Source organism: Rhea americana, unplaced genomic scaffold (assembly GCF_003343005.1).
Source record: "Rhea americana isolate MKP2758 unplaced genomic scaffold, rheAme1 scaffold_231, whole genome shotgun sequence".
NCBI classification, from domain to species: Eukaryota; Metazoa; Chordata; class Aves; order Rheiformes; family Rheidae; genus Rhea; species Rhea americana.
This window is the reverse complement of record NW_028186348.1, coordinates 1082122-1105890: the sequence shown is the minus strand read 5'-3', so window position 1 is coordinate 1105890 and position 23769 is coordinate 1082122. Positions and strand designations below refer to the sequence as shown.

Genomic DNA, 23769 nt, shown 5'->3' with positions numbered 1-23769 from the left:
ATTAGTGTGCTGAACTTAAAGAACCCAGGACTTTTTCCCAGACTAACGTGAGAGAAATATTATTTTTAATACTATATAAGGCAAAAGGAGACATTAAAAAAAGGGATAGAGGCTGAGTAGGATACAGTGCTCTCTGCTTGGATAGATCTGTTTGCAATGTGTTTTCTATCTTTGATTTAATGGTGAGTTGGCTCTTTCCAGCAACTAGTCGGGGGGGAGGGAGCAGAGTTTGTTCCCAGCCTTTGGCCCAGAGTATCCGGAGGCATCCCAGGCGTGACCTCTTCAGTGTTTATTTTTCTTTCTGTACAACTGACCCAGATGCTGGGACTGGAGACTCAGGCCCTGCTGGCGTCTTGTACCTTTGCTTCTTCTGGCACAGCATGTGCCTGTCCCAGGAATCAGACCTGTGTACAATACCTAGAACTGTTTTTCTTTTGAGCAGATTGTTCTGTCCGTCTGTGTTCCAGGAAATCAAAACCCGTGAGAAAAAGCCTGGGACAGCACTGCCCTCCAGTGGGGAAGGAAGCAGAGATTCGAGCAACCCAGAGGCCTCGTACTCCAGTTATATTCTTGAGCAAAGGAAAAGAGACAGCGATAGGGAAAAGAAGAAGGCTTTTCAGCCAGAACAGCAAATCAACCCAGAATACAACCAAAGGGAAAATAGATTTTGTTCTCCTTTATTAGCAAACAGCTAGAATCACTGTCCAGTGGAATGAGATTAGCATCTGTCCACATCTGCAGCCAGTTCAGTCTCTCTCTTGGGAATGATGACAAGGTTTGCAAACTGGGATGGGCTTTCTGGTCACACAGAGCTGAAGAACTAACAACTGTTTTAAAACAAACAAACACAACGGTTTTAACTTTAACTAATGCACCAACCATTGGAAATAAAAGCGCAGCTTTGGAGGAAACGATGTTACACTTCACCATAGTTAAATCTTTTTCCTTCCAAAAAAGCATCTCTCTTTTTCACTAGTAGGTGCTGCAAATCCAACAAATCACAATAAATAGGCGAGCAAACTTCAGGGCCAGGCTGGGCCAGGTCAAGCATATTGCAAGGCAGAACTAGTTGGGAAGTGAATTTCACACAACGCATTTCTTTATCTGATTGGAGGTGTTGCACTGGCAAGAGTAAGCTACAGCTGGTCCATTTGTTTTTCTGTAGAGGGAAGGGATTAAGATAATTTAAGGATATACTGTACAGAGGGAATGCAAGGGCTGAGCATATATACAGATACTCTGCAGAGGACCCTCGAGACAGTATTTCCATTGCTACCTGCCTGTAGAAAACGTCATCGTTGCAGTCCGTGCCACAGGGGCACTGAGGTATTATATTTCGTCGCTGTTTTTCTCTAGTCAGACAGAAACTGCCCCAGGCACAATCCTGCGGATGTGTGTGTACGACTTCCTGAGGGTAACACTCCCATGGTGAGACACCCCCCGAGGCAGGACGCACTCTTCTGTCAGCTTCTGAGTTTCAGGGTCCCAGCACAGCACTGTTGCAATAACTTCATTCTTTTCGTCTCGGCCCCCAGTGATAAACAGCTTGTTGTTGCATGGGGAGATCCCACAGCTGGCTCTCTCGTGGGTGAACTGAGTCACGAGGCACCAGGTATCTTCATGGGGACTGTAAGAGTAGAGTGCTTTCATTGCCCCACCTGCAGACAAAACAAATATCAGTTTGCACTGGCCGTTCCTGTAAGAGATTTTAACTAGACAAGTCATTCCAAGGAGGTTCCATTCCTGACATTTTTAAGAACGATTTGTGCCCTAAAGCTGAGAGAAAACAAGGTCACAGGACACTTTATTGTTTTGAAAGTCAGATCCACAGAAAGCCACTTACTGTTTGTAAGGCTGGGAAGTTTAAGGCCAGAACAAACTGCTGTGATCATGCAGCGTGACTGCAGTGCACCCAGCAATGAACCTGTCTCCTACCTGCCAGTTAAGCTAAGGACACAACTTCATAAAAACATAATCTTGTTTAGAAGACCTCAGATCATGAAAAAGTAGATTTGGAAAGCTGTCACTATTAAAAGTGAGTGATTTCTACACTGACTCCTCTAACTTCATTGTCTACCTCCCCGTTAAACCTTCCTCTGCCTGGATTTGGCAGTTAAGTCTCCTTCCTCACTTAGGAGTTCATCAAACTGACATCTTAATCTTCTTAGGGTGACCGAAGCAGACAGTGATCTTCAATTTCTCCATGTTTCCCAAATCCACAGCCACTTTAAAAACTCTTTTTGTGCACCCTTCCTTTTTTTTTTTTTTTTTTTTTTTTTTGGGGGGGGGGGGGGGGGGGATGGTCAATACCTTGGTACCCTGGAAAGGCTCTGGAAATATATTTTCTCCTTAGAGTACCAATAGCTAAATGGTTCCTATTCTGAAATTTGGAGGGACTGAGTGTATCTTCTGCAGCAGCTGTATAGAATAGGGCCAGGGAAATGTAAAAGCCATAGTCTTACTGAAGAGTTGCAATGTCTGGGATTCTACCTCTTGGCAAAGTGAGTATTTATTTATTTGAGTTATAATAAATGTAGTTTTTGACTAGTCCAGAACTTGATGGATGATTAAGCCACTAGGAGTGATTTAAACAAACAAATGAACTAGAGCAGGCAAAAAACACCCATGTTGCTAGCTACAATGATTCAGCTGGCAGTTGGTAATCCATCAGTCTGGGTAATTTGATTGCTTTGGATGAACTGACCACACGGTCTTGCATGGGGCTGATTTCCATCCAAAACGAACTAATTTGTTTCTCAAGTAGGGAAACCATAGGTTTACCTGTGGATATTCCTGTCTGAAAGATGCTGAATGAATGTACCTGGAGTATCATGTCAAGTCTTATCTGAGAGTTGTGTCAGCTAACCCGTAAGTCATGCCTTCTCTTTCGATCTCTCATTCTGTACAAAGAGGCTGAAGTCAGTCCCTGTGCTGAGTACCAGCACAAGGTATACATATCCACACATAAGGTACCTGCATATGCACACCCACTCCCCGCTGCCACACTATACCTCTCACTGCAGAATGCCATTTACTGCTTGGTGATATCCTGGCTGTATGCCAGCGCTCAGCACCCTGTTGATTATTCTGCAAGTGAGAAACTTTCTGCACCTAGGCTGGGAGAGGGAGCTTCTCTGTGCTCCTGTTTTTGAAATAAATGTCCCTTTTTCCACCCTTTTCTTTCTCCCAGCACCATCTGGAGGTGTGCTTGCAGGCTCCCTCCTCCTTCCCCAGCTCGGCTGACCAATGTTAGCCTCCTGTTCTTGCATCTTTCGCTCCTGTTCTGACAATTGACTGAATGAACCCCAAGCACAAATAGTGAAGAGGTTTGGGTCTGTGGGTATCTCTGGCTCTGCTCCCATGAACTGCTCCTGTTGCTTATATCCCTACATAAACCCTGTATGCAGTGTGCTGCCTAATGCCCCTGGAGAGGACAGGGGATGCGAGGTAGCCCTGAGCTCATGCCCTTGCTCTGTTTACTGGATGGCTCTCAGCTGTCTCTGGGTCTTGGAAGACACCTGCTATGCTAACAGGGGCTTAGATCTCGACTTGGTGACTCTCCACTGGTTTGTGAATGTGCTGGATTCCCTCGCTAGGCTTGGTGGGACAAGCCATCTAACCATTTGATTATACTCCATGAGCTGTAGGTAAAACCAAACACACAGACGCAAACCCTGCTATGGCTAGGCGAGAAGGAGCATTAATGCTTCACCTACCCACAACATAAATGTGGTCACGGAAACTTGCAGCATTGATGCATTTGGCCTCCACCGGCATGGCAGCTTTCAGGCTCCACGTGTTGGTAGCAGGGTCGTAACACTGTGTCTTGTCCGTTGCCAGCTTCCCATTGGGTCCTCCCCCAATCACGTAGAGTTTCTTCTTGTAACTCGCTGCTGCAAAGGAGCTTACGTTGACCATGAGAGGAGCAGCCTGTGCAACCATAAAAAATCACTAGTAACCACCAAGAGGTTGTTTTGATTTCAGGTAGTCTACATTTATGCCTATGGGGTAGAAGCCTGCTGAATTTTAAGTCAGAAGTCCCTGTTAAGATGGATCAGTAGGTCCACGAGATGAGATATGTAGGGGTTAGGGAGAGGTATGTTTCAGCTCTTTTCTTAAGACTGTGAATCCCTTAACAAAAGTACACTGTGTTCAAGTGCTGTCATTACAATTACACTGTCAACAATTCAAGAGCTAGGAAATGCCAGAAATGCCCCAAATCTCCATTTTTCACTTATGTACAGGGAAAAAAAATGAGAAACTTGTTCCTGTTGATCTTTCATCTGCAGCTATGACTGTTAGATTCCTCTGCAGATTCCTCTGTGTTCCTTAGTATCAAAAGCTAGGGTCTGAATCTGCCATTATGTTCCCTGACTGGTTATTCCTGTTAATTTTAAGGATTATTGGCTGTGTAATACTCTCACCATTTGAAGCATAGTTAGTAGAACTGTCTTTTTTTTCCAACCTGTTTACCTTGAAACCTGCACTTTCTACCTAGATATGTAACTCATAGCATATATAATTCACAGGTTGATATATACCTTATATATTAGAGTAGCAGTTTCAGCCTATGCTGTGGTTCACAGTAAAAGCTGTGTTTTTACTCAGTGATTTATGGACTGCTAACTAGAGGTCTTTAAAAGCTAACTGAGAAACTCAGGCATTAGACTTCTCGCATAATTTGGCAGGAGATCTTGGGCTTTTTACTTTCTGCAGGATCCAGATCTCGAGAGAAAAAAAAATACTTAGAGTGTTTGCAAATCAGAAATACTTTAAAAGCACTGTACTATATCTTGTCACATGAAATGTCATGAATTAATGCTCTAACATTTTCTGACAAGTAAAATGTTATGTGATACAGTATTTTACCTCTGACCAGCAGTTATGAAAGGGATCGTATGCTTCCATGCTGTTGATTCTCTGCAGGCCATCAAAACCTCCAATGACATATACTTTGCCACCCAGCACAGCCATTTTGTGCCTCCATCGCCCGATATTTAGATATTCAATTTGTATCCATTTGTTGATGGAGGCGTTGTACTTCCAGACATCATTCTGTGTTTCTTTGCCACCTGTAATGTGCATGACACATGTAAATATGACAGCATAGCTTGTATGTGCTCCAATATGTTTAAATTTTAATGTTTCCCTCAGAACAGAAGAGAAATAATTTGTCTGTGCTATTAACTTCTTAATTACGTACCCCAGTGGGCCGGCCCTGTTACAGAAGAAGGAAAACTCTGCCTTTATTGACTTCCTAGTGTTCTGTGTTGGAAAGAGAAGGAAACTCTGGACAATTTTTACAGGCCAAATCTTCAAGAAACCTAAGTCACTGTTCCACACTTTACCAGACCACAGCTTTTTCGTTGGCATTTGCATTTTAATTCTCAGTAAGCAGCCAACCACACACAGCACGGTGGTGTGCAGGAGATTTTTGGGTAGCAGTGGGGCATTGCGGAAGGCTGGGAACTGACCAATAAACAAGGGCAATTTAAGTAAGATAGTAAAGGATGCTGCAGTGCTTAGTGCCAAAATGCCTGGAGAAAGATCTGTATAGGGGAGATCCTGTTAAAAACAGGTAAGCCAGTTCACACAGGGTAGATCCAGTCAGCTAGCTGAGTGAATTACACAGCAAAAAATAGAAGATAGATCTCTGAACTATTAATTATAGACCTGCACTGATATGTTAGAAATTTTACTATTTAACTTTGCCACCATATGGCTGGAATCTCATTTTTATATCTCTATACTCTCCTTCTCTGCTGACTTGGAATTGCTTTATATTAATATGTGCATTTTGAAGATCAGATTGGATCCTGTGAGTTCATTCTAGACCTGATTTGCAAATGAATCTTTCCTCGCTCAGAAGTGGAGAGCAGTGTTTTAACCAATACTTTACTTGCATGTAATTTCTGGTGTAACTGGAATACGCACTGAACTAGTTAAGCATGAAACCCAATGCACGGACTGAGTAGCTTGCTCTAGCATCTGTGATCTGATTAAACAATCACTTCAGAGGTGAATGTACTGAAAAGAGAATTCATATTCCCTTGAAGAAGTGCCTGCCGTCATTGGTATTCTGTACTGCAGCCAGATCGCTGCAGACTGATGGCGCTCATCTCTGGGCCAAATAGCGCATTGAATGGAAGATAATTAGCATGCTAGAAAGAGTCGTTTGTAATGCTTTTGTCTAAGTATTTTTCACATGTATGTGTTGAATTTTATTTGCTCTCAAATAGCTGAAGTGGCTGAGGGGCCTGAATGCAGCATTCATGTTTACAATGGGGCTGAGAGACTGCAGGTGTCCCCACGCTCTCTCTTGGAAATATCCCCTTTACATTAGCTTGTTCTTTCCTGTGCAGGATGAAAGCTCTTTTTGGAGTATGAGCGGGACCAGGCAAGTGAATTATCCTCACACTCGGTGGCAGGAGAGATTTTAGAGTGAACTGGAGGTTTATTTTGTTTCTGTTCTTTTTCTAGACCACTTTTTTTCTAATTTGAGGACAAATTGTAATTACATTAGTAACAGTAACAGAAGGGTGAGTGATAATTTGTCATTTGTAGTTACACATGGAGTGTTTCAGTCCATATCATCAAAGCATTTAAAATGTTTGGGGAAATGGCGATCTAAAATAGTAATATAGCTATGTAAAGGACTTGCTCATTGCCTGGGTGCTAAAAGAGCGAGGAAGACTCTGAACTGTAACAAGATGCTGAGGGAAATGAGCATGTGGGAAGGGAGAGGCTGAAGGAAGGAGGTCAAGTTAGGAAAGGTGCATGTCAAAATAGAAAAGAACCAAGTCACAGAAGCTAAAAGAAACAAAACAGAGTAGAAGGACATGCAGGAGGGGGCAGATGGTTCATCGGGAATGGGCCACTAATAACTTGAGGGGCCAGGAGGAAACTGCTAATGATTTTGGCCCATTTAACTCTTTATTTGAGGGGAAATGGCAAAAAGCAGATAGGAAGAAGGCATAGGGAATTAGAGGGAGGAAGCTACAGGTCTGAAATGCTGCAGGGAACGAAGGAAGGGGATGTGTTAGACTGGCAGCAAGACAAAAGCCAGCTTATACTCACCATAGTAGGGGATGTGTTAGTCTAGCCTGGAGGTATCCTGCATAGAGCGTTAAAGAAAAGGGAGAAGAGACACTGGAAAAGATGTAAGATGTAAGAGGAAGCAAAAAAACATCAGGAGCAAGAGGAAGCAAAAAGCCTGTGACCTTGAGGAAGAGGAAATGGTAAATGATTAAAAGCAAGAGGCCTCTCAGCTGAAGGGTGTGAAGGTGTGAGGAATGTTCCCTAGTCAGGATGTCTGACTGAGCTTCCTCCCTATAACCTTTAATGGAGAGTCAGCCTATAGAGAAACACTCCAGGGTGGACTGAAAAAAAAATCATTTATTTGTAACTAGAGGAGGAGTAATCTAATTCTTATGCCAGGGTAAAGACATAATAATCATTAATTTGGAATGAGGTAATAAAAATCCGTGGAGTCCCAAAAGGGAGAATGCAATGAAAGATATTTTAGTGAAGGCAATGGACCAGTATTTGTATTAAGCAGAGCATTTTCACTTCTCCTTCTCCATGTCCTTTCTACTCTCCTGTTTTAAGCGAGCAGAGAATCTGGTGGATGACTTTGCAGGCAGAAGTCTCCTACCCATGGAGGCACTGCTCTGTGTCTTGGTCTGATAATGTGGCAGTAGTTACAACATGCTGTCGCTTTTCTTCTGGAAAGCAGAATGATATCACCAGATTTTTGACAGATCGTCAAAACCCGCTGTCAAACTGTAATGACTAACTAACTTGAGTTTAACCTTTCTGATTGTCTAAGTGAAAACGTTATAGCTCCAGGATTAAACCTCACATGGACCTCAGCTATATTTACGTGGGAAGTTAAATTTGCTTTCTGGAGCTCTCAGGATGAGAGTCTGCAGAAGGTACATTCACACTTGTGCTGTGTGTCCTGTCTCATCTGGCTCTGACAGATAATATTGCCTTTAGCAAAAGGGCACTTCTAGTGTCTTATCTGATGCGCTGCAGAAGTGCTCCTGAAAATGCAGTTTTCAGTTAGCAGCAAAACAGCAGAGTCAGTTCCCTGCAGATTCGTGACTGATTCCTGCAGAATGAGTCAGATTCTGATAAATCCTTGCTCGTACATATGGAGCTGTGAACAACGTTATTACAGGAAGATGCTGGAGCATTATTCTTCATTTTATGTTTGCTAAGCAATTTGTGGGGGCCTTTCCATAATAATGGTCACCGTGTGCTTAAGGTGCTGCACACCAGTAGCTTTGCATATAGTTTAATAGTTGCTTGAAAAGGAATCTTGTGCTAAAACTCTAGCTAGAGCCAAGCAAGGTCCTCACATCCAGCACTTCTCTTGAGCCTGTTCAAACCCAAAGCTTGTACCTGTAATACTAAGTTCTTCTAAAGCTGCTTTGACTATGATCTTGATAAAAGCTGGACTATTTGTGAGAACCCTGTTCCCCTTTTCCACTCTCAGTGTCTTACTCCTTACCTGATATGTAGACTTCATTTTTTAGCGTAATGCATGCAAACTCCACCCATTTTTTATTCTCGTTCTCTGTCTCCTGTTCTGTGATCGGTAATTTTGCTACTTCCAGGCGGCTTCGCCTCAAAGGATCCAGGCAAGTCACTTCAGCTACAAACTTCTCATCTTTTGTACAGCCCCCTATGATCATAAACACCTCAGACTGGAACTCGTGCATCCTGGGCTTGGTTCGCTCTGTAATAATCTAAATGCAAGCAAGACAGAGTGAGTACACAGGGCACTTACACCTATAGTTACAGAAAGGTCTGGTGACCCGTTTTCTGATTAGCTGTTTTGTAAATCACAGCTGGCCTACAGTCAACTGAACAAATTATCAAATGCTAAGTTGAAAGCCTGGAAAGCATCCTAGAAGCACTGCAGTAGAGATTGCTCTATCTTTGCTTCAGCAGGATTTCTCCAACACCAGACTCGCTCACTTTTGCTAACCCACAAGGATCCTTTCACACCCTAGCCTCTTGGAAACTCCCAGGGTGGCACCGTGCCATTAAGGTGAGCATTAGTGACAAGGCTGGGTGCATGTGAGGCAGCTGAAGGGGACAGGTTTCATTGGGACTGACAGAACAAGGGGAAGGTAGGAGGGCCACGGGGTCGAAGGGAGCAAGATTGTAGTCAGTGCTAAGAGAAAGTAAGCAGCCTCAGATTATTTGTGCTGAAGGTAATTGTTAAAGCATCAAAGCAATAGTAATTCTCTATTGTGGGAGTTTTATTTATTTGTTTGTTTGTTTATCAGTTGTAAATTTAAGGCAAAATTAATAGATCCACTTAAAACCAGCACCAGTCTGAAATATGGCTACTTTTCATTTGGTGCCTGTTGGCTTAGCTCATTAGCCAGACCTTTGTCTCAGGGACACTGGAAAAAGTCATTTCCTGGGTAAATGTTCACCAGGAGCAAAGAATGCACAGGAGGTGCTGGGAAATGTCTGTTTTGCTTGGAGGATGTGTTTGCAAGCAAGTAAAAATTATTGCTAATATAGAGTGTATTAGTGTCCCCAGGTATGCTGGCTCTATGCTGAAGGACAGGGACAAAAAACCCTCTTTATCCCCCCACTTATTCACACTGGAATAAATGCAGTGCAAAAAAGTACGGGGAGCACTGGGGATCCAGGAATTTGTTTCTCTAGTTCTCCATGTCACAGGGCGTTTGTCTGTTTGCAGCCCCTCGAAGTCTGCTGGGGGACATGTGCACCCTTCTTCATCTTGCATCTAGTGAGAATAAAATTGTATTTGGTGTCTTCTGCACCTCTCAGAGAAGCAGCCCATGGACCCACAAGGTCTGTGGAGTACAGATTAAATGCTATTGCAGCAGACAGCTTGCTTACAGTTTTAAACTTCTTTTAGTGTGTTTCTATAAATGGACATAAATTGCCTATATTTAAACGGTTATTTATGCAGACATTAGAAAATCTTCTGTTTTCCATTTGTTTAGTGAATTGTTAAGTAACATCTGGAAACTTGCTGGATTTTAGAAATCTGTTTTTAACCCGCCTGTTGCCATTACTAGGCATTAGCACAGGGCCAGATAGCCGGCAGGGCTGCCTCTGACGTTCTGCCCCTTGAAAGCCGAGCGGATTGGGTGTTTGACCCCAAGCAACACTCCCTTCCTGTAGCGCACACACACCCTACAGCACTGCTGTCTGCAGCTGGGCCCTGATGCTGCAGAACAACCGCAGCCTCCAGGCACGGTGAGTTACCCCCAGAAGATGGGCCAGCGCTGCCCCAGGCCGTTGTGGCCTGTCCTATGCAGTTCACTGGCACAAGGAGCCCTTGGGCTTCTACCCCTCCCATGACTCACATTCACTGTTAGCAATGGACCCTGCTGATGGCCTCCTGCCTTCCTCTGACTCTCTCAGACTGTCAGCTCTCTGACATATTTCCTCACACACTCATGTAACCTTGCTCCTGTTCGTTGTGGAATCTCACCTCTATCCCACATGTCAGGCCAGGAGATGCAACTGGTACCTAACTTTCTGTAGAGGATGGGCAATTAGGGAACTGGAGATCTATCACAGCCTTCCTTGAGCAAGCAAGATAGAACTTGACCAATGTCAGGATGAGCCTGTCTCTTTGGGTGCTGGGACCTGTGTAAATGAGGAAGATAGACAGACCTCTTCTCTGAGAAGAGACTGCCTTCTTCACAGCAAGTTCTCCCTTTTCTGAAAGATTTCCCCCCATAAGTAGCAGATGGAGATGCTAAATCTTCAGATTTAATAGAGTGTCATTACAGATCATGGCAGGGTTTAGTATGGTAATTATTCTTCCTTTCTTGGGCTCAAAATATTAACTAAGAGGATGAGGGGTAATAGTAGTACCATTTGCTTTGCCTTTCTACTAGGGAAGTCATCTGGTGTTTAGCTGCTGCGTAGTGAGCAGTGTTTGTTTAGCTGCTCAAGTGTGTGTGTGAAGGTTCATGATAGATGTCCATAAACAGGAAGCTGTATGCTTTGATATTAAAACAAACTGCCTGGAAGCTTTATAAATCATCAGGATGACTGATAAAGCCCACCTTGTTTTTCAGTAGTACCAGTTCATGAAACTTAAGTGTGAATACCTGTTTTTCTGCCTCACAGTACCACTCCTCCCCATGGGATTTTTGAGCAGAAATACACCGTTTTTAGAAGGAGCGGCATCACCACTGTCCTCCTGTTTGCCAAATACTTTCTTTTTTTACTCACCTCATTGCCTGACAGATGATACATTCTTGCTTCCTGGAGCAAAGGAAAGACATCTGGACACTGTCTAATGAGCTGATCAGCTTCAACGGTCTCTACAAAATACCAAGGGTCCAAGAGAGGCAGCCGGACATTCTCCAACACATGTGGCAGGAGAGGAAACCTTTCTGACTCCTTGTAACGTACCCAGTTCATTACAGTTTCAAACACCTGTGCCTCCTCGGTGACATAGAGGTCATCGCTCTTCAGTGTGCTGCAGAGAATGTCGGCTGGAAGCTCCAGGAATTCCTCGTAATTCAGGACTTGGGTAAAGTTCTGGATAATGTAGTTCTGCACTTGCTGTTTCAGGCTATGCAGGGAGTGGGCATCAGCCAGCCTCAGGATGCCAACGCAGTTCTCCGGTTGGAGGGCTTCAGTGAGAAAACTGGCACAAGCATCTACCATGCGCAGGAACTGTGGACACAAAAAGCATGTAAGCACAGAGCAGTTACTTCTGTGACTAAATCACAGAAGACCTGAGCAGTTCTGCGGGGGGTCCTGATGAGTTGTGCGCAGCACAGCAGGGAGCCAGGAGAGACAAAAATTTGCAGTGTGAGGACAGATGTCTCCCAGATTCTGCAGACTCTCCAGAATTAAAATTTCCTTCTCTCATTGCTTTCTCTCCTTCTGCATCCCTCTTGCTCCTTTTCCCCTTTGAAGGACTCAGAAGACCTGAGACTGATCAATTTGAATTGTTTCAAGCCACCCCCCTAAAAGTAAGGGGAGTTCTACCATTCCTCTTCCCTCCTGGAGAGCACAAAGAGCTATCAACCATGGAGTTACAAAGTGCGGACAAGGCTGCCAGGCTTCAGATGTGTTTGCCTTGCCTCAACTGACAGGTTAGCTTGGATCAAGCAAAAGGGAGTCTGGTTTTGGAGTACAAGTGGCTCCAAACAGTGTCTGCGTTCATGCTTCTGCCATCCAAACTCTGAGCGTGTCTGAGGCCTGGCAAGGGTAGCGCAGAGCAAGATGCTGAGATGTGGGAGCTTGGCCTCCCCAGAGCGTGGGGGCATGCCGCCACATGCTGGGAGATACAGCAGGATAGGACTGACCACCAGCAAATCTCTGAGCAGCCTGACAGCAAGCATCTGGCTAGTGTTCATGCATGTTGAGGGCGGCTTTCAGAGGTTCTAGTGACCTTTGTTTTCCTTGTAATTATCATTGATTCAAAAAAAACATGGACGTGCCTTTTTCACCGAGTCCCCCTAAAGAACTTGTCATGTGTGTCTAGCAGGGCATCTCAACTACTGTCATTAACTTCCTTTGCACAGGTAGCCCCAGCTGAGGGTCCCAAATATGCTGATCGCCCTGGACCACAGGGGTCTGTGGGGCTTTTGCCCGCGGTGTGAGCAAGATTGGTTGCTGGGTGATTATTCAAGAATAAGAAAATGGTTCTAGGCAGAACCGTTAGGTTATAATGCTTTATCCTGCACTGTGATTTCAGCGCATCAGTATTTCATACTGGTTTTGTGGTGCAAATAGGGACGTACAGAATAGATGGGTCAGAAGTGATGCTGTGAATTTCCATTTTGGGTCTTTTTTGCATCTGACATCAGGAAGACATTTTAACTTGCTCTGTCCCAAAAGGGAAAGTTGCACAATAGTAATTTAGGGGCAAAGGGGAAGTGAAACACAGAAAAAACATTTTTAAAGGCTATAGTATTTAGATTTGTTTCAGTAATTAGGGTAGAATCTTCTAGACAGAGCCGTGTCACGTTGACGCATGCAGACTATTTACCAGAGCTGAGTGATCACAGACTTTGGGTGCAGACTACCTGGTTCCTGTTTTACATTTAGATGTGGTCAAAAGTTTAGAGAAATGCAACTGACTGGTGAACAAGGGTGCACGAGGGCTCAGAGTAAGTTGCTACTGTTTGTGATCTAAATATGCCAGTGGTGGCCGCGGCACCACCGCAGAGCTCTGCAGCCGCTGCTCTCGGTGCCTGGCACGCCAGCCTTGCCGTTTCTTTCCTGGCGAGCACTAGGTTGGCGCTCTGAGCTCATCAGTGCATTTCCCTGAGGATCTGAAAGCACTTTGCCAACACTAGGTAACCCTCAGACCTGAGGCAGGTTAAGCATTAGCCCTTTCGAAGTTGGCGTTAGTCTTTTAAAAGTTGACAGCAATGAGATGCAAAAAGCAAAGAAGGGATTTGTCAAGATCACTCATCAAGTCATTTGCTAGCCTGGGAACAGACCCCAGAGCTCCTTGCTCACCAGCCTGAAGTCTCACCACCGTACAATATCCTATTTATACATGGCTTGTTAAGAGCGATACTCACGGGATGACAATAGCAGCTTTTCTCCCAGAAGGTGCACACGGAGTGTAACGACTGTGCAGGCACCACTGATCACGGCGGAGCTGCATTTACGGGCATGCAGTTGCTGAACTGTGAGATGTGGGTGTGAGAAACAGTCCCCCTGGTGAGGGCTTAACCAGAGAGGTCTGGCAGCTCTGCAGCAAGGCAGGACTTCTCCAGCCCCACTGCTCCCTGTCTGCAGGGTGTCCTGTCTCCCCATCACCCCCTTCATCTTTAACAAAATTGCTAAAACACAGCGTAGATCCTGCCTTGCTGGGAATGCTCCAGTCAGTCTTGTGAGAGCAGGTGACACAGCAGGTGACTTCCCAAAGGAGGACAACCCTGAGCCTATGATTCATCTGCTCTGACTTGAAGAGCTCTAAATTTTCTTCTTTCTGTTCGGTGGGCCGCCCTCCTCATGCCACGCTAGGCATTTGAAAAACCTTGTTTGCTGGGAACAGTTTCCTCAGTAACTGGGTGCTTTTTCTCAACACCCCTTTGAATCCAGAATCTGACTTGTAGAGACATCCCACAAGCTTGCTTGGCCTCCACTTGGCTTTCTCTCCAAATAATAAAACCTTATTCTCCTGATTAAAATCTTTGCTTGTCCCCACTTTGACCCAAGCTGTCTAGTGCAAGCGGTGCCAGCAGCGCTGCCTCTGATCGTAGCTCATAGAAAGGGTGGGAAAAGCAGCTGAAAGGGCTCACGTTCATCATGCTTCTCTGTGCACGGCACACTTGGCGGTCAGCTCCCGCACCCTGCAGCCGCTCAGCCCTCGGCCAAGCGCTCCGCCTCTGGCTGCAGGGGCGGCAGGTCCCAGCTCAGCAGGAATGCCTGTGTCCCAAGGGAGCCCCCAAGGCACGGAGCCACCCTGGAGGGACAAGGAGGGCAGCAGAAGGGGGCACAGGCGACCCTTTCAGGGCAGCTTTCTGGGTGAGCTGACAGCTTTCTGAGCCTGCAGGCAGCTCTCTGACCCAGGAGGTGCTAAGGATCCCTTTGATAGCAAACCATGTCTTCTTGTCCTGCACTCCTGGTCTTGCACAGTGGGCTCCGTGTGGTTCTGTCCCACAGCGTTACTCCAGAGCAGCAGAAGCAACCACGCTGGCTGCCCAGTGCTAAGTGGCTGTGAGACAGTCTTCAGATAATTTGCAAGTTATTTTCTTTGCAGTGCTTTGTTGATGAAAAGTGGATTAACATGAGGATGAGAGGTGCTTCAGAAGCCAGCAAGGCAGTCACCCTCACCCTGCCCTCACCATGCCCTGGGGGCAGAGAGCGGCCCTGCTCTGCTCAGAGCGGAGGGAGGCAGCTCCCGGGAAAACGGAGGCATCCCGCGCTGTTCTCACTCTAGCAGGGAAGGCTGTTGGTGAATTACAGCAGAAGAAGCAGAGCTCTCTGCCACAGCCCCGCAAAGCAGCAGAGGTCCTGGCAGACGGGGAGATGAAAGGATGAGCTTTTGGATCAGCTGCTGCCCATGTGCTATGCAGGTGGCAGTGGACGCTGGGCTGGATCCAGGCTGGATGCCAGCCAGCATGGGCTGAGCAACTGGGCAGCTGGCAGCTCGGGCCGAGGAGGGCACCATTAAACTCACGTTGCAACCCTACTCTAGGTGGAAAAACTAACCTTGGGTTAGTTAGTTAGAACATAACATTCTCAAAAATGTTATGATAAGTTGAAGCATTAATCTTTTCAGTTGTTAATATATTGAAATTAAATATTTGACTTTTTCAAATATTTCTATTTGTTCATCAGCATAAATAGCAGAGGCAAGCTGGCAGAATGTTCACAGTTACTAAATCTTATATAAAACCCATTTTCAGCCAAAAACCTCACCCATACATAATGTGGAACTTTAAGGCCTTATAAATCTTGACACTATCCAAGGCAGTTGCAGTAAGGCTCAGGATCATTGCTTTCAATAGGACATTCCTAGTTTTCTAAGTTTTTGCGGTTTACTGCTCTTGCTTATGACACCCTCACGGTTTTATCATTACTCTTACAATATTTGATAGTTTTTTTAGAGCACCAGCTCTGGGAATCAAATTTAATCTTAATTTTCATGAGAAATAGGGAAGAGAGAGGAAAAATGTAAGTATATGCTTTGATGGGTTCAGGGAAAACCCTAAGAAACGATCCTAAGGTAAAAATGTTTCGGAAAATAAAAAGAACACAGAAATGTATCCTAAAAATGAACCAAGTAACCTTTTTGAGTTAATGCTACCAGTTGCAGTATTGGTATGGTGAAAACTTCAGGAATCCACTGTACTCTGGCCCAAGGCAACATTTAAGTCTACGCTCTCATTTATTTCTGTTGGTTACTGAGTTACCCGAGGAAGCACTTTGTGAGAACTTTCCCTTTTCTCCTGGGAGCTGGTATCAACTCCTGTTACCGCAAAGGCCACGGGTTCGCTTCAGAACCATTTGCCCTCCATTTCTAAAATTATGGAATCTTAAGTTCAGAATGAACCATGATGATTATGGAGTCAAGTGTTTCTTACCTTCTTTAATAAAAAGACTGGGCATACCTATATCCATTGACAGTTGGCAGGTTTTTCTGGTTGCAACTCGTTAGCAATTTGCAGCTTAGTACCGGGGACTGTAATTTGGTAAACCTCTCAGATGATTTACAGGCCATGTGAATACCTCACGGATCAAAGGCTGAGTAACATCGCTCAAGTCTGACTTCCTCCATGTCCCAGGTCACGACTAAAATGCTCTCCATCAAGAGTCCTACAGAGAAGGCATTCACGGATGCCAGCCTGGACCTAATGAGGCTCCCCCCTAGGCAATGATGAGGGAGAGACTAAGGTGGCCTCCTGCTCTGGATGCCTATCAGTCCCTGTCCTCTGACTGGCCTTGGCAGGCTCACGCCAGCATTGGGGCACTGCCCCACAGCACAGCCCTGCTGCCTGTCCGCCAGCACGTGTCAGCAGCCCCTGGAGGCAGAGCCAGGCTATGTGCCCGTTTGTGCAGCACCTAGCTCAGTAGTGTTCCAGTACATCACTAGGACTGCCAGTTTTTACCACAGTGTAAGTAAATATGAAGTGAAATGTCTCTGGAACCTGTGAAATCAGACAAGTGTGCAGTGCTTTACCCAGGGTACATCACAGTGTTGCCAGAGCACCGTGCCTGGAACAGTACATTTGAATTATTTGTACCTGAAAGAGGCTGGCAGCTTCCAAGACCTTCTGAACATTTTGCTTTGTGATCAGCATCTTGCTGGTGTAGGTATAGTCCAAGAGAATATTCATGGTTTCTGCATCAACTCCTTTGAGTATGATCTTCTCTTCATATTTCTCTCTTAAATCATTGCAGAACATGGCCCTGGACAGAGAAACATTCAGCTGTTACTGCATCCCAGCCAGGATGAGGCACTCTGAAAACATTTGCTTATATAGATTTCAACACAGAATATTCCAGTTGCTTCATATTTTATGCAATTAACCCTGCAGCAAAGTAACAAGGAAAATCCTTTTGGTGATTTTGTACCTCTTTACTCACGAGTTTGATACGGCACATGCACCTAATTGGCACCCCAGAGCCAGGCCTAGTGGTAGACCCAGAGCTCCATGGCTGCAAGCAACAGCTGGGAGCTCCCCTGGGAAAGACTGTGTCTGCGCTGGTGCCGCATAGCAGCTGTGTCCACACCTCTGTCTCACCTGTTGGCCTCTTACAGACCCCCTTGTCTTTCTTCTACAGGCACAGCCCGTTTGACTCAAACCTTCAACCTGCTGGCATTCCCATCATCAACCATTCCCCTTCATCAACCCATAGCCATGAGCACACACATGTACTTCATACCCCTTGGCAGAAGTGCAGAGTGCTGCTTCGTCTGAACGCCAAGGGCTGGACCAGAGCTACATGTCTGACAGCCTCACCTCTAAGTCTCCCGATGTCTTTGACCCCATTATACTAGGAATGGGCCAGGAGGGAATGTCTTATGGATTTGCTTCTACATAAGAGGCAAGTTTTTCCTTTGGTAAGTTTGGGGAGCATGTGGTGGGATCATAGAGTTGGTACCTCTTAGCTAAAACATTACTTGGATAATCATGAATTGGAACTGCCATAAGCCAGAAAGTCCAATGTTTTGTTGTGTGGCGATACCGCCTTTCCTTTGGTGGATAATACTGCCTTTGAAAGGTGTCAGCCAGACATGCCTTTGGCACGAGTCAAATATTTCATGAGGGTTGTAAATCAGAAATTTCCTTAAGAACCATTTAAATCCCCTTTGCATCCTTCTGCAAGACCAGCACATCCATTTTTCTTCATCTGCATTTTCAATCCATCATTTTAAGTTTTATTTTTAATGCTTTTGATTTTATTTAAGAGGAGACTTTACTGCTGATCAACCCAGTCTTGTTCAGTGCATCCAGACAGTGAGATTTCATCTCATTTGGAATCTGGCTCAACAAATTAGAAGCATGTGAGTCCTCTTTTAACTACATTGGTGAAAAACGTGTGCATCTACTGTGTAATTAGGAGTGCTCTTTACCCTGCATACCAAGCCCTTCTTTATTAGTCATGTACAATGTTGACAGGGCAGTATAACCTGGGAAATGTCTAGAGGTCCTGAGTCCTAGACCGTCTTTATCATTTGAAGAGGGTGCAAGTTTTACAGCAAGATAACTACTTGGCATCAGCTGTCTTACTGACACATCTTAATGGAGCAATAATAATAATAGTATTTAGTGCAAAGTAGTTAGGCAAGATGAACAGCAAATGGACTGAAGATAGCAGCTGCTCAGTGCTCTGAGAGCTACCTGCTCCTTGTCTCAGCAGAGAGTTTGTAGCTAGAGTGAGCCTGTATTAGTTGTCTCAGTGTATGAAACTGTCTTTTGGATAGAGAGACCTAACCTTTGAGCAGAAAACTTGGGCAGAAAGGTTACTTGTCAGAACAACTGTCCAGCCAAAATTCTCATATTTCCTTCAGTCCTCTCAGTTTACACGTTTTTGATCCCATGCTCAACTCCATGCTCCAATTTCTGCTCCCATTTAAATCAATGTATTTGAAGGCATTTGAAAGGCATTAAGGCAAAACATTGCCTTTTCAGCTAGTACAAGAATGGGATCCTCCTTAGCTTCTCTGCTTCCTGGCGGTGCTGAGTGCTTTGACTAACCCTTGGGCATGCGGGCAGGTGGCCATCTGAAGCAGCAGCAGGCAGTACCCACTTCTCCATGGGAATGGGGCTTCAGTGTGGAGAGGGAGGTTTGTACAAAATAGTCATTTCAGTCACGTGGCATTGGTAAGCACCAAGTCTACGTGCTTAAAGTGACTGAGAAACCAGCCGTTTTAGGGTGCAGGTGTTGTCTGCCCTTGTTCCTTTTATCTCTTAGACTAGTGACTGCAGTCTTGTATACAACCTTCCGTGTCGGGAAGGCAAAGCTCTCGCTTCCGTCCCCAAAGCCGGAGCGTTTGGTAGAAGTCAGCGGAGTTACGCAGCATTACACCACTGCGAGGCAGCTCAGAAGCTATCTGCGGGATCTTGTCCAAGTGCTTTCACCTTTCTGTCTCCTGATCTGTGAAGCAGGGTCAGAGCTGCCATCCACTCCTGCTCTGAGAGGGTACAGAAATTCCTGCAACATGGCTGCAGTCTGCCAAAATTAGGTGTCGAAGGCACCACACTACCCCCGCAATACTTCCCCTAGACAGCGGCGGGGGTAGAGGTGGGGAAGTGATATCCAGGAGAGCTGGTGGCTCCTGTAGTGGCCTTGCTTGTGGTCAGATGGAGTGGGCCATTGCTCCCACCATGCATGCAGACCACCGCTGCCACTCAGGACTGATCAGGCTGAACCTCTCTCCCAGGGATTAAAGTGCTGCGTCCGTACCTCTGGATTTGCCTATACTTACTCAGAGAGGTGTGTGATAATTTTTTTGCGACTCTAAGTCCGTCAAGAGTGACTACTAATTTTACCTCCTTGCTTTTTCTATTGTATCAGTCCCTGTGTGATTCTCAGCTCAGCCGTTGAACCAACATCAATTTTAAAAAACGCACATCCAGAGTGAGGAGCCCAGGCCAAATCTGTATGCCTAAAAATGAGCAAATCCCCCTCCCAAATGGAGAAATCTCAATAAAAGAAACAGAGGGCTGCAGTTTGTGCAGTGCTTTTTAAACACCAACCCACAACGAAATGCCATTGCTCGGAAACACTCAAATACCGGTGCTGGAGTTTGAGGATGCTCTGGCAAACGCTGCTGCAGCTCCTCCGAGCCCCGTTCTCCCACACCGTGGGCAGTGCAGCAGTTAACAAACTACAACAAACTACTGCTCCACTTTGGTCAGCTTGGATTTCCCTTTTCTGCTTTATTACCTTCGCACAGGTGAAGTGGAGAGTTAGTTCTTGTGGATGTGGGACATATTAGAAATGTTAGTTTATCTGCTCTAAGGCAGCGCTGCAGGAAGGCCTAGAAGCTGTGGACTTTGCCTCGTCCTGTTAAGTCAGCCTTCACGGACTGCTGACCGTACGGCACCCGACGCTCAGGAAAGGGGTTGTGTAACACGCTGTTGCGGGGCCTGAGGCCGTGACTCACAGGGTCCCCTGCACACGGGACTCGGAGGCTCTCTAACAGCCTGGTAACGCTCCCAGGAGCTGCACGATGTACGAATCTCTTCGTTCTTCGGGCCCGTGCAGCTCCCAGTGAATTGTGGCGAGATGAAACAAGTGAGCAGCAGACCTAGGGAAGCTCACTGCCCTGCAGACTCGCGTCCTCCTTTCGCCCGTCGCGGCAACCTCAGCTTCCCCTCCCCGAGCCCTCCGGTCTCTCTCATTATTCCTCACACAAACACGTGCTTTGCCGTCCTTCCTCCAGGACGCTTGGCACAGTGCTGGGCCGCCCGTGTTTGGGCGTTTGAGCAAGCAAGGACAGCGAGTGCTCTGGCGGGCTCAAATTTGTGGGAACTTCACAGTTGTGAGATTTCTGCCCCTCTGCCAAACTTGACTAAATCTAACCTGAAGAGGCGTGAGGACAGGCGCTGACAGACATGCAAACGATGTGATAGAATAAATCTCAGTTCCCTGGGAAGCCAGACCCAGCACAGACAGCCAGAGGAGCAGACCCTACACACAAGTGTAATCCCATGAGGTGAGATGACATCCTGCCAGGTATCTCCCCTCCTTCATCACGACAGGCTGTAGCCAAGGTCTCAATGGAAAACCAACTGACTGTAACTAGCAGAAAACTATTTTGTCTGTTTTGAACTGTTGAAATCCCTTCTGATTGCAGTACCTTCTGTTAATCCCCCGATAGAACAAAAGATATTTTTATAGGGGTTTTCCAAAGTAATATTGTAGTCATTCTTATTTTAATTTGCATGTCTTTTGTCCTTTCTGCAGTTGATGCTGATAAGAATCATCCATGCATCTCTGCTTTCATTTGCATATATTCACATACACAGTCTCTGTAGTCTATAGGTAGAAATAATACCTATTTCCGTTTACTCACAAATATAGTCTCTGTTATGAGTAGTAAAACCATGACTATTCTTCAAGGCCCTGCCAGCAGAGCTTACTAGCCTCCATTAAAATGAACTTTCTGCTCATGTCACAAGTGGTCACAGGTTCTTTTTTCTCACGTTTCCTCTGTAGCTATTCAGTCATCTGACCACTTTAGCAGTTAAAAAGAAAGGAAAAAAAAAACCCAGCCATGCAAATTTGATTGTCTCAATGATAATGGAAAATCTGTGTTAAAACTGATACTGGGTTTTTCTGTACATCTAAAATTTGTTCATACTGGCCAGTGGTCTCAGGTAGATGATCTACCACAGTACTGAAAAAATGAATAATTCAAGGAGACTAGAAAAAGAAGGAGAAATGGTAAAATTTCTCTCAAGTAGATATTTCCTATTGCAGCTGATTTTCAGTAGCCCTAGGAAAGGTGGGAAGTTCCTTTTCTTTCCTTCTCAACAGTTTTATCTATTCTATCACAGAACAATAATGGGGAAAATCAGCAAGTCCCACAAGCCCACTCATATCTCAGTAAAACTACTCCATAATTTGAGTGGATCTTCCTCTTTGCCTGAGTCCCAAAGACATCACACAAGGGGCAGAGTTCCAAACATTTGGTTAAAATGATATTTTCCTATCCCCTTATCTGCCAACCGTTCTCCTTTTCTTTGCCTGCCTCTAGCGGACTTGCTGCGCGCCAGTAACAGACCTCCATGAAATCCGTAACTTGGCACCTGCCTTATTTATGTCTCCGACTGTAAAAGAGGAGCTGGAAGGTGTCAGGAATGCCAGACTCACTGCAAGTCTGAGGAGTTCACCACCCAGTTTACGCTCCCGGGAGATCTGCAGTTCCAGTCTGAGAAGCAAAGTAAGTTTCTTGGTTTTGTTTCTTGACTGCCTTACCTGAAATAATTGCTTGCCGCTGCCAGGACCACTCGGTGACAGGAGAACTCCCTGCTTTCCACGCACAGGATAACGTCTGTAAGGGAATTTTCTAGCCGAAGGTTCTCCAAGCCATTCTGGAGCACCAGGGAGAGTCCTGTATCATCAAACTTGACCTTTTCACCACTCGAGACTTCCACCAGGTCCTCCATTTTCCGTGAACATTCATTGTCCACAGAGAGCTTGGGCTCCTCAGAGCTTTTCTCCAGCGTGTCCCCCATTTTCTGGCCAGCAGTGTCTCATTCTGTTGGTGCTTCGATCTAAAAAGAGTCCCTGAGCCTCAGCCGAGTCACACAGCAGAAGTCAGGCGGATTTCCTGTCCAGAGCTCTCCGCTTATCTATAGCTGTCACACACATATAACAGGAAGCCTTGCACTTTCTCATCCTGTTAACACAAACAAAGACTGTTTTTTTTCGGTGAATTTCAGGCAGTATCAACGTGTTTAGAAAGGACTTAAGATGCCTCTGTATGTGAGAAGATTACAAGTGACAGGGAAGGCCTGCCTCCCACCCTCAAACCAGTCCTGCACTCTTATCCAGATCGGCTTGTTGTAGCGATAGGTGCTCCATATGGCTGTCAAGCTACTTCTGGCAGGTCAGGCTGTGAAGGGGAAGAGGGTATGATGTCAAATTTCTTTTTCCAGGTATGCAATTATTAATCATTGAGCCGATACTTTTTTTTTCATAATAGTGTGTTCACGTATCGAGAAAGCCCTCCAGGCGGCTGTTCCTCTTCCTCGTGACATAAGGTGCATTGATGATAATATGCTTCTACTTTAAGGCTAAATTGATGTAACTCTCTCCAAGAGATGGAGCAGTACCAAAGAGCCTCAGATGATGATATTCAGGCCCCTGCCATATGCAGCAGCGTCCTTCATGGGTGCGTGCAGACAGTGGTGTGCCATTGACTCTGGCTAAGAGTGGCAGCTGAAGGAAAGTGCCTCAGGAGCAGGGTGTGTGGTCTCATCCCTGGGACATCATCCCACCTTGATCCATGCCTGTATGTAGCTCACAGTCCCCAAGATGAACCAGGGTGGTGGGGTGGCTGCTCTGATGTGTGTCTGGGGTCTCCACAGATCACCCTCTGATATGGCAGTACACAGAGCACAGGGCTGCAGTTCTCACTTTTGCATCTCCTTGGATTTCACCTAACTGAGAAGCTGATCCATAAATACAAGTCGACTGATACAGTAAGCTGCACAGCCTATTGAAAGTAAGAGGATAAATTCTTGGGCTGTCCTGGAAAACTCTCCCACTAGAGGGTTGGAAAATCTCCCATCCAAGAGAAATTTCTAACAAACTGCGCCTTTGTGATACTTATTTCTAGGAATCCTGGTTTGTCCCATCTTCAGGTTTCTGTTATGTGTTTGGTTTCCTCTTTAGCCCTCTAGTTCGTACAGCTGAACACATGGAGCTGAGGGAGGCTTGGCTTAGAAGAAGGATGTGAAAGCAGTGTTTGGAGAGGGCCAGATTCAGAGAGTTTTATGTAGGATGGAAGGATAAAGAGGAAGGAAAGTGAGAAATCTCCCTCCTGCTTTCTCCTACCTACTTGTCATGATTTTCTCTTAATTTTCTGTAGTCTATGCAGAGCTTTGACTTTTTCCTTCCCCAGCTGATGTATTCCTTCTGCCTTTTGTGCTAATTTTTGGTAATGAATGCCTCCTTTTCCGGGCCACTTCCATCTTTCCACCAAGTACTGCTCCAGGAATACCACCAAAAAATGAACATAAGCCCTCAAGAATATCAGGTGTGATTTTGAAATCACAATATTTTAATTCTAATTTGGGTTAGATTCTCTTTATTCATCCTCGT

The 23769-nt window shown here is 45.5% G+C and overlaps 1 protein-coding gene across 4 annotated transcripts; it reads right to left on the bottom strand.

The window, feature by feature from the left end:
* Positions 1 to 661: 661 nt before the first annotated feature.
* KLHL6 (kelch like family member 6) lies at positions 662 to 22207 on the bottom strand. Of its 4 annotated transcripts, none has more exons than XR_014895975.1 (8): positions 21919 to 22207; positions 16731 to 16896; positions 11242 to 11691; positions 8516 to 8753; positions 4870 to 5072; positions 3717 to 3930; positions 1277 to 1658; positions 662 to 1159 (listed from the first exon to the last, which is right to left on the bottom strand). XR_014895975.1 is itself a non-coding variant. In XM_085306107.1 (7 exons), the coding sequence occupies exons 1-7, from the start codon at positions 22176 to 22178 to the stop codon at positions 1357 to 1359; spliced, it is 1833 nt and encodes a 610-aa protein (XP_085162233.1). In that variant the 5' UTR covers positions 22179 to 22207; the 3' UTR covers positions 662 to 1356. The 4 variants fall into 4 exon arrangements, 2 of the variants coding, with proteins under 2 accessions (XP_085162233.1, XP_085162234.1); XR_014895974.1 differs by having other exon boundaries at positions 1281 to 1658; XM_085306107.1 differs by having other exon boundaries at positions 662 to 1658.
* Between the last annotated feature and the right edge of the window lie 1562 nt (positions 22208 to 23769).

Coding starts and splice junctions, on each gene's coding strand:
- KLHL6 (XM_085306107.1), bottom strand. CDS start 22,178: ATGGGGGACACGCTGGAGAAAAGCTCTGAGGAGCCCAAGCTCTCTGTG. Junction 11,692..16,730: donor AAGCTGCCAGCCTCTTTCAG/GTACAAATAATT, acceptor TTGTGTCCACAG/TTCCTGCGCATGGTAGATGC. Junction 1,659..3,716: donor TGACCACATTTATGTTGTGG/GTAGGTGAAGCA, acceptor TTTTGTCTGCAG/GTGGGGCAATGAAAGCACTC.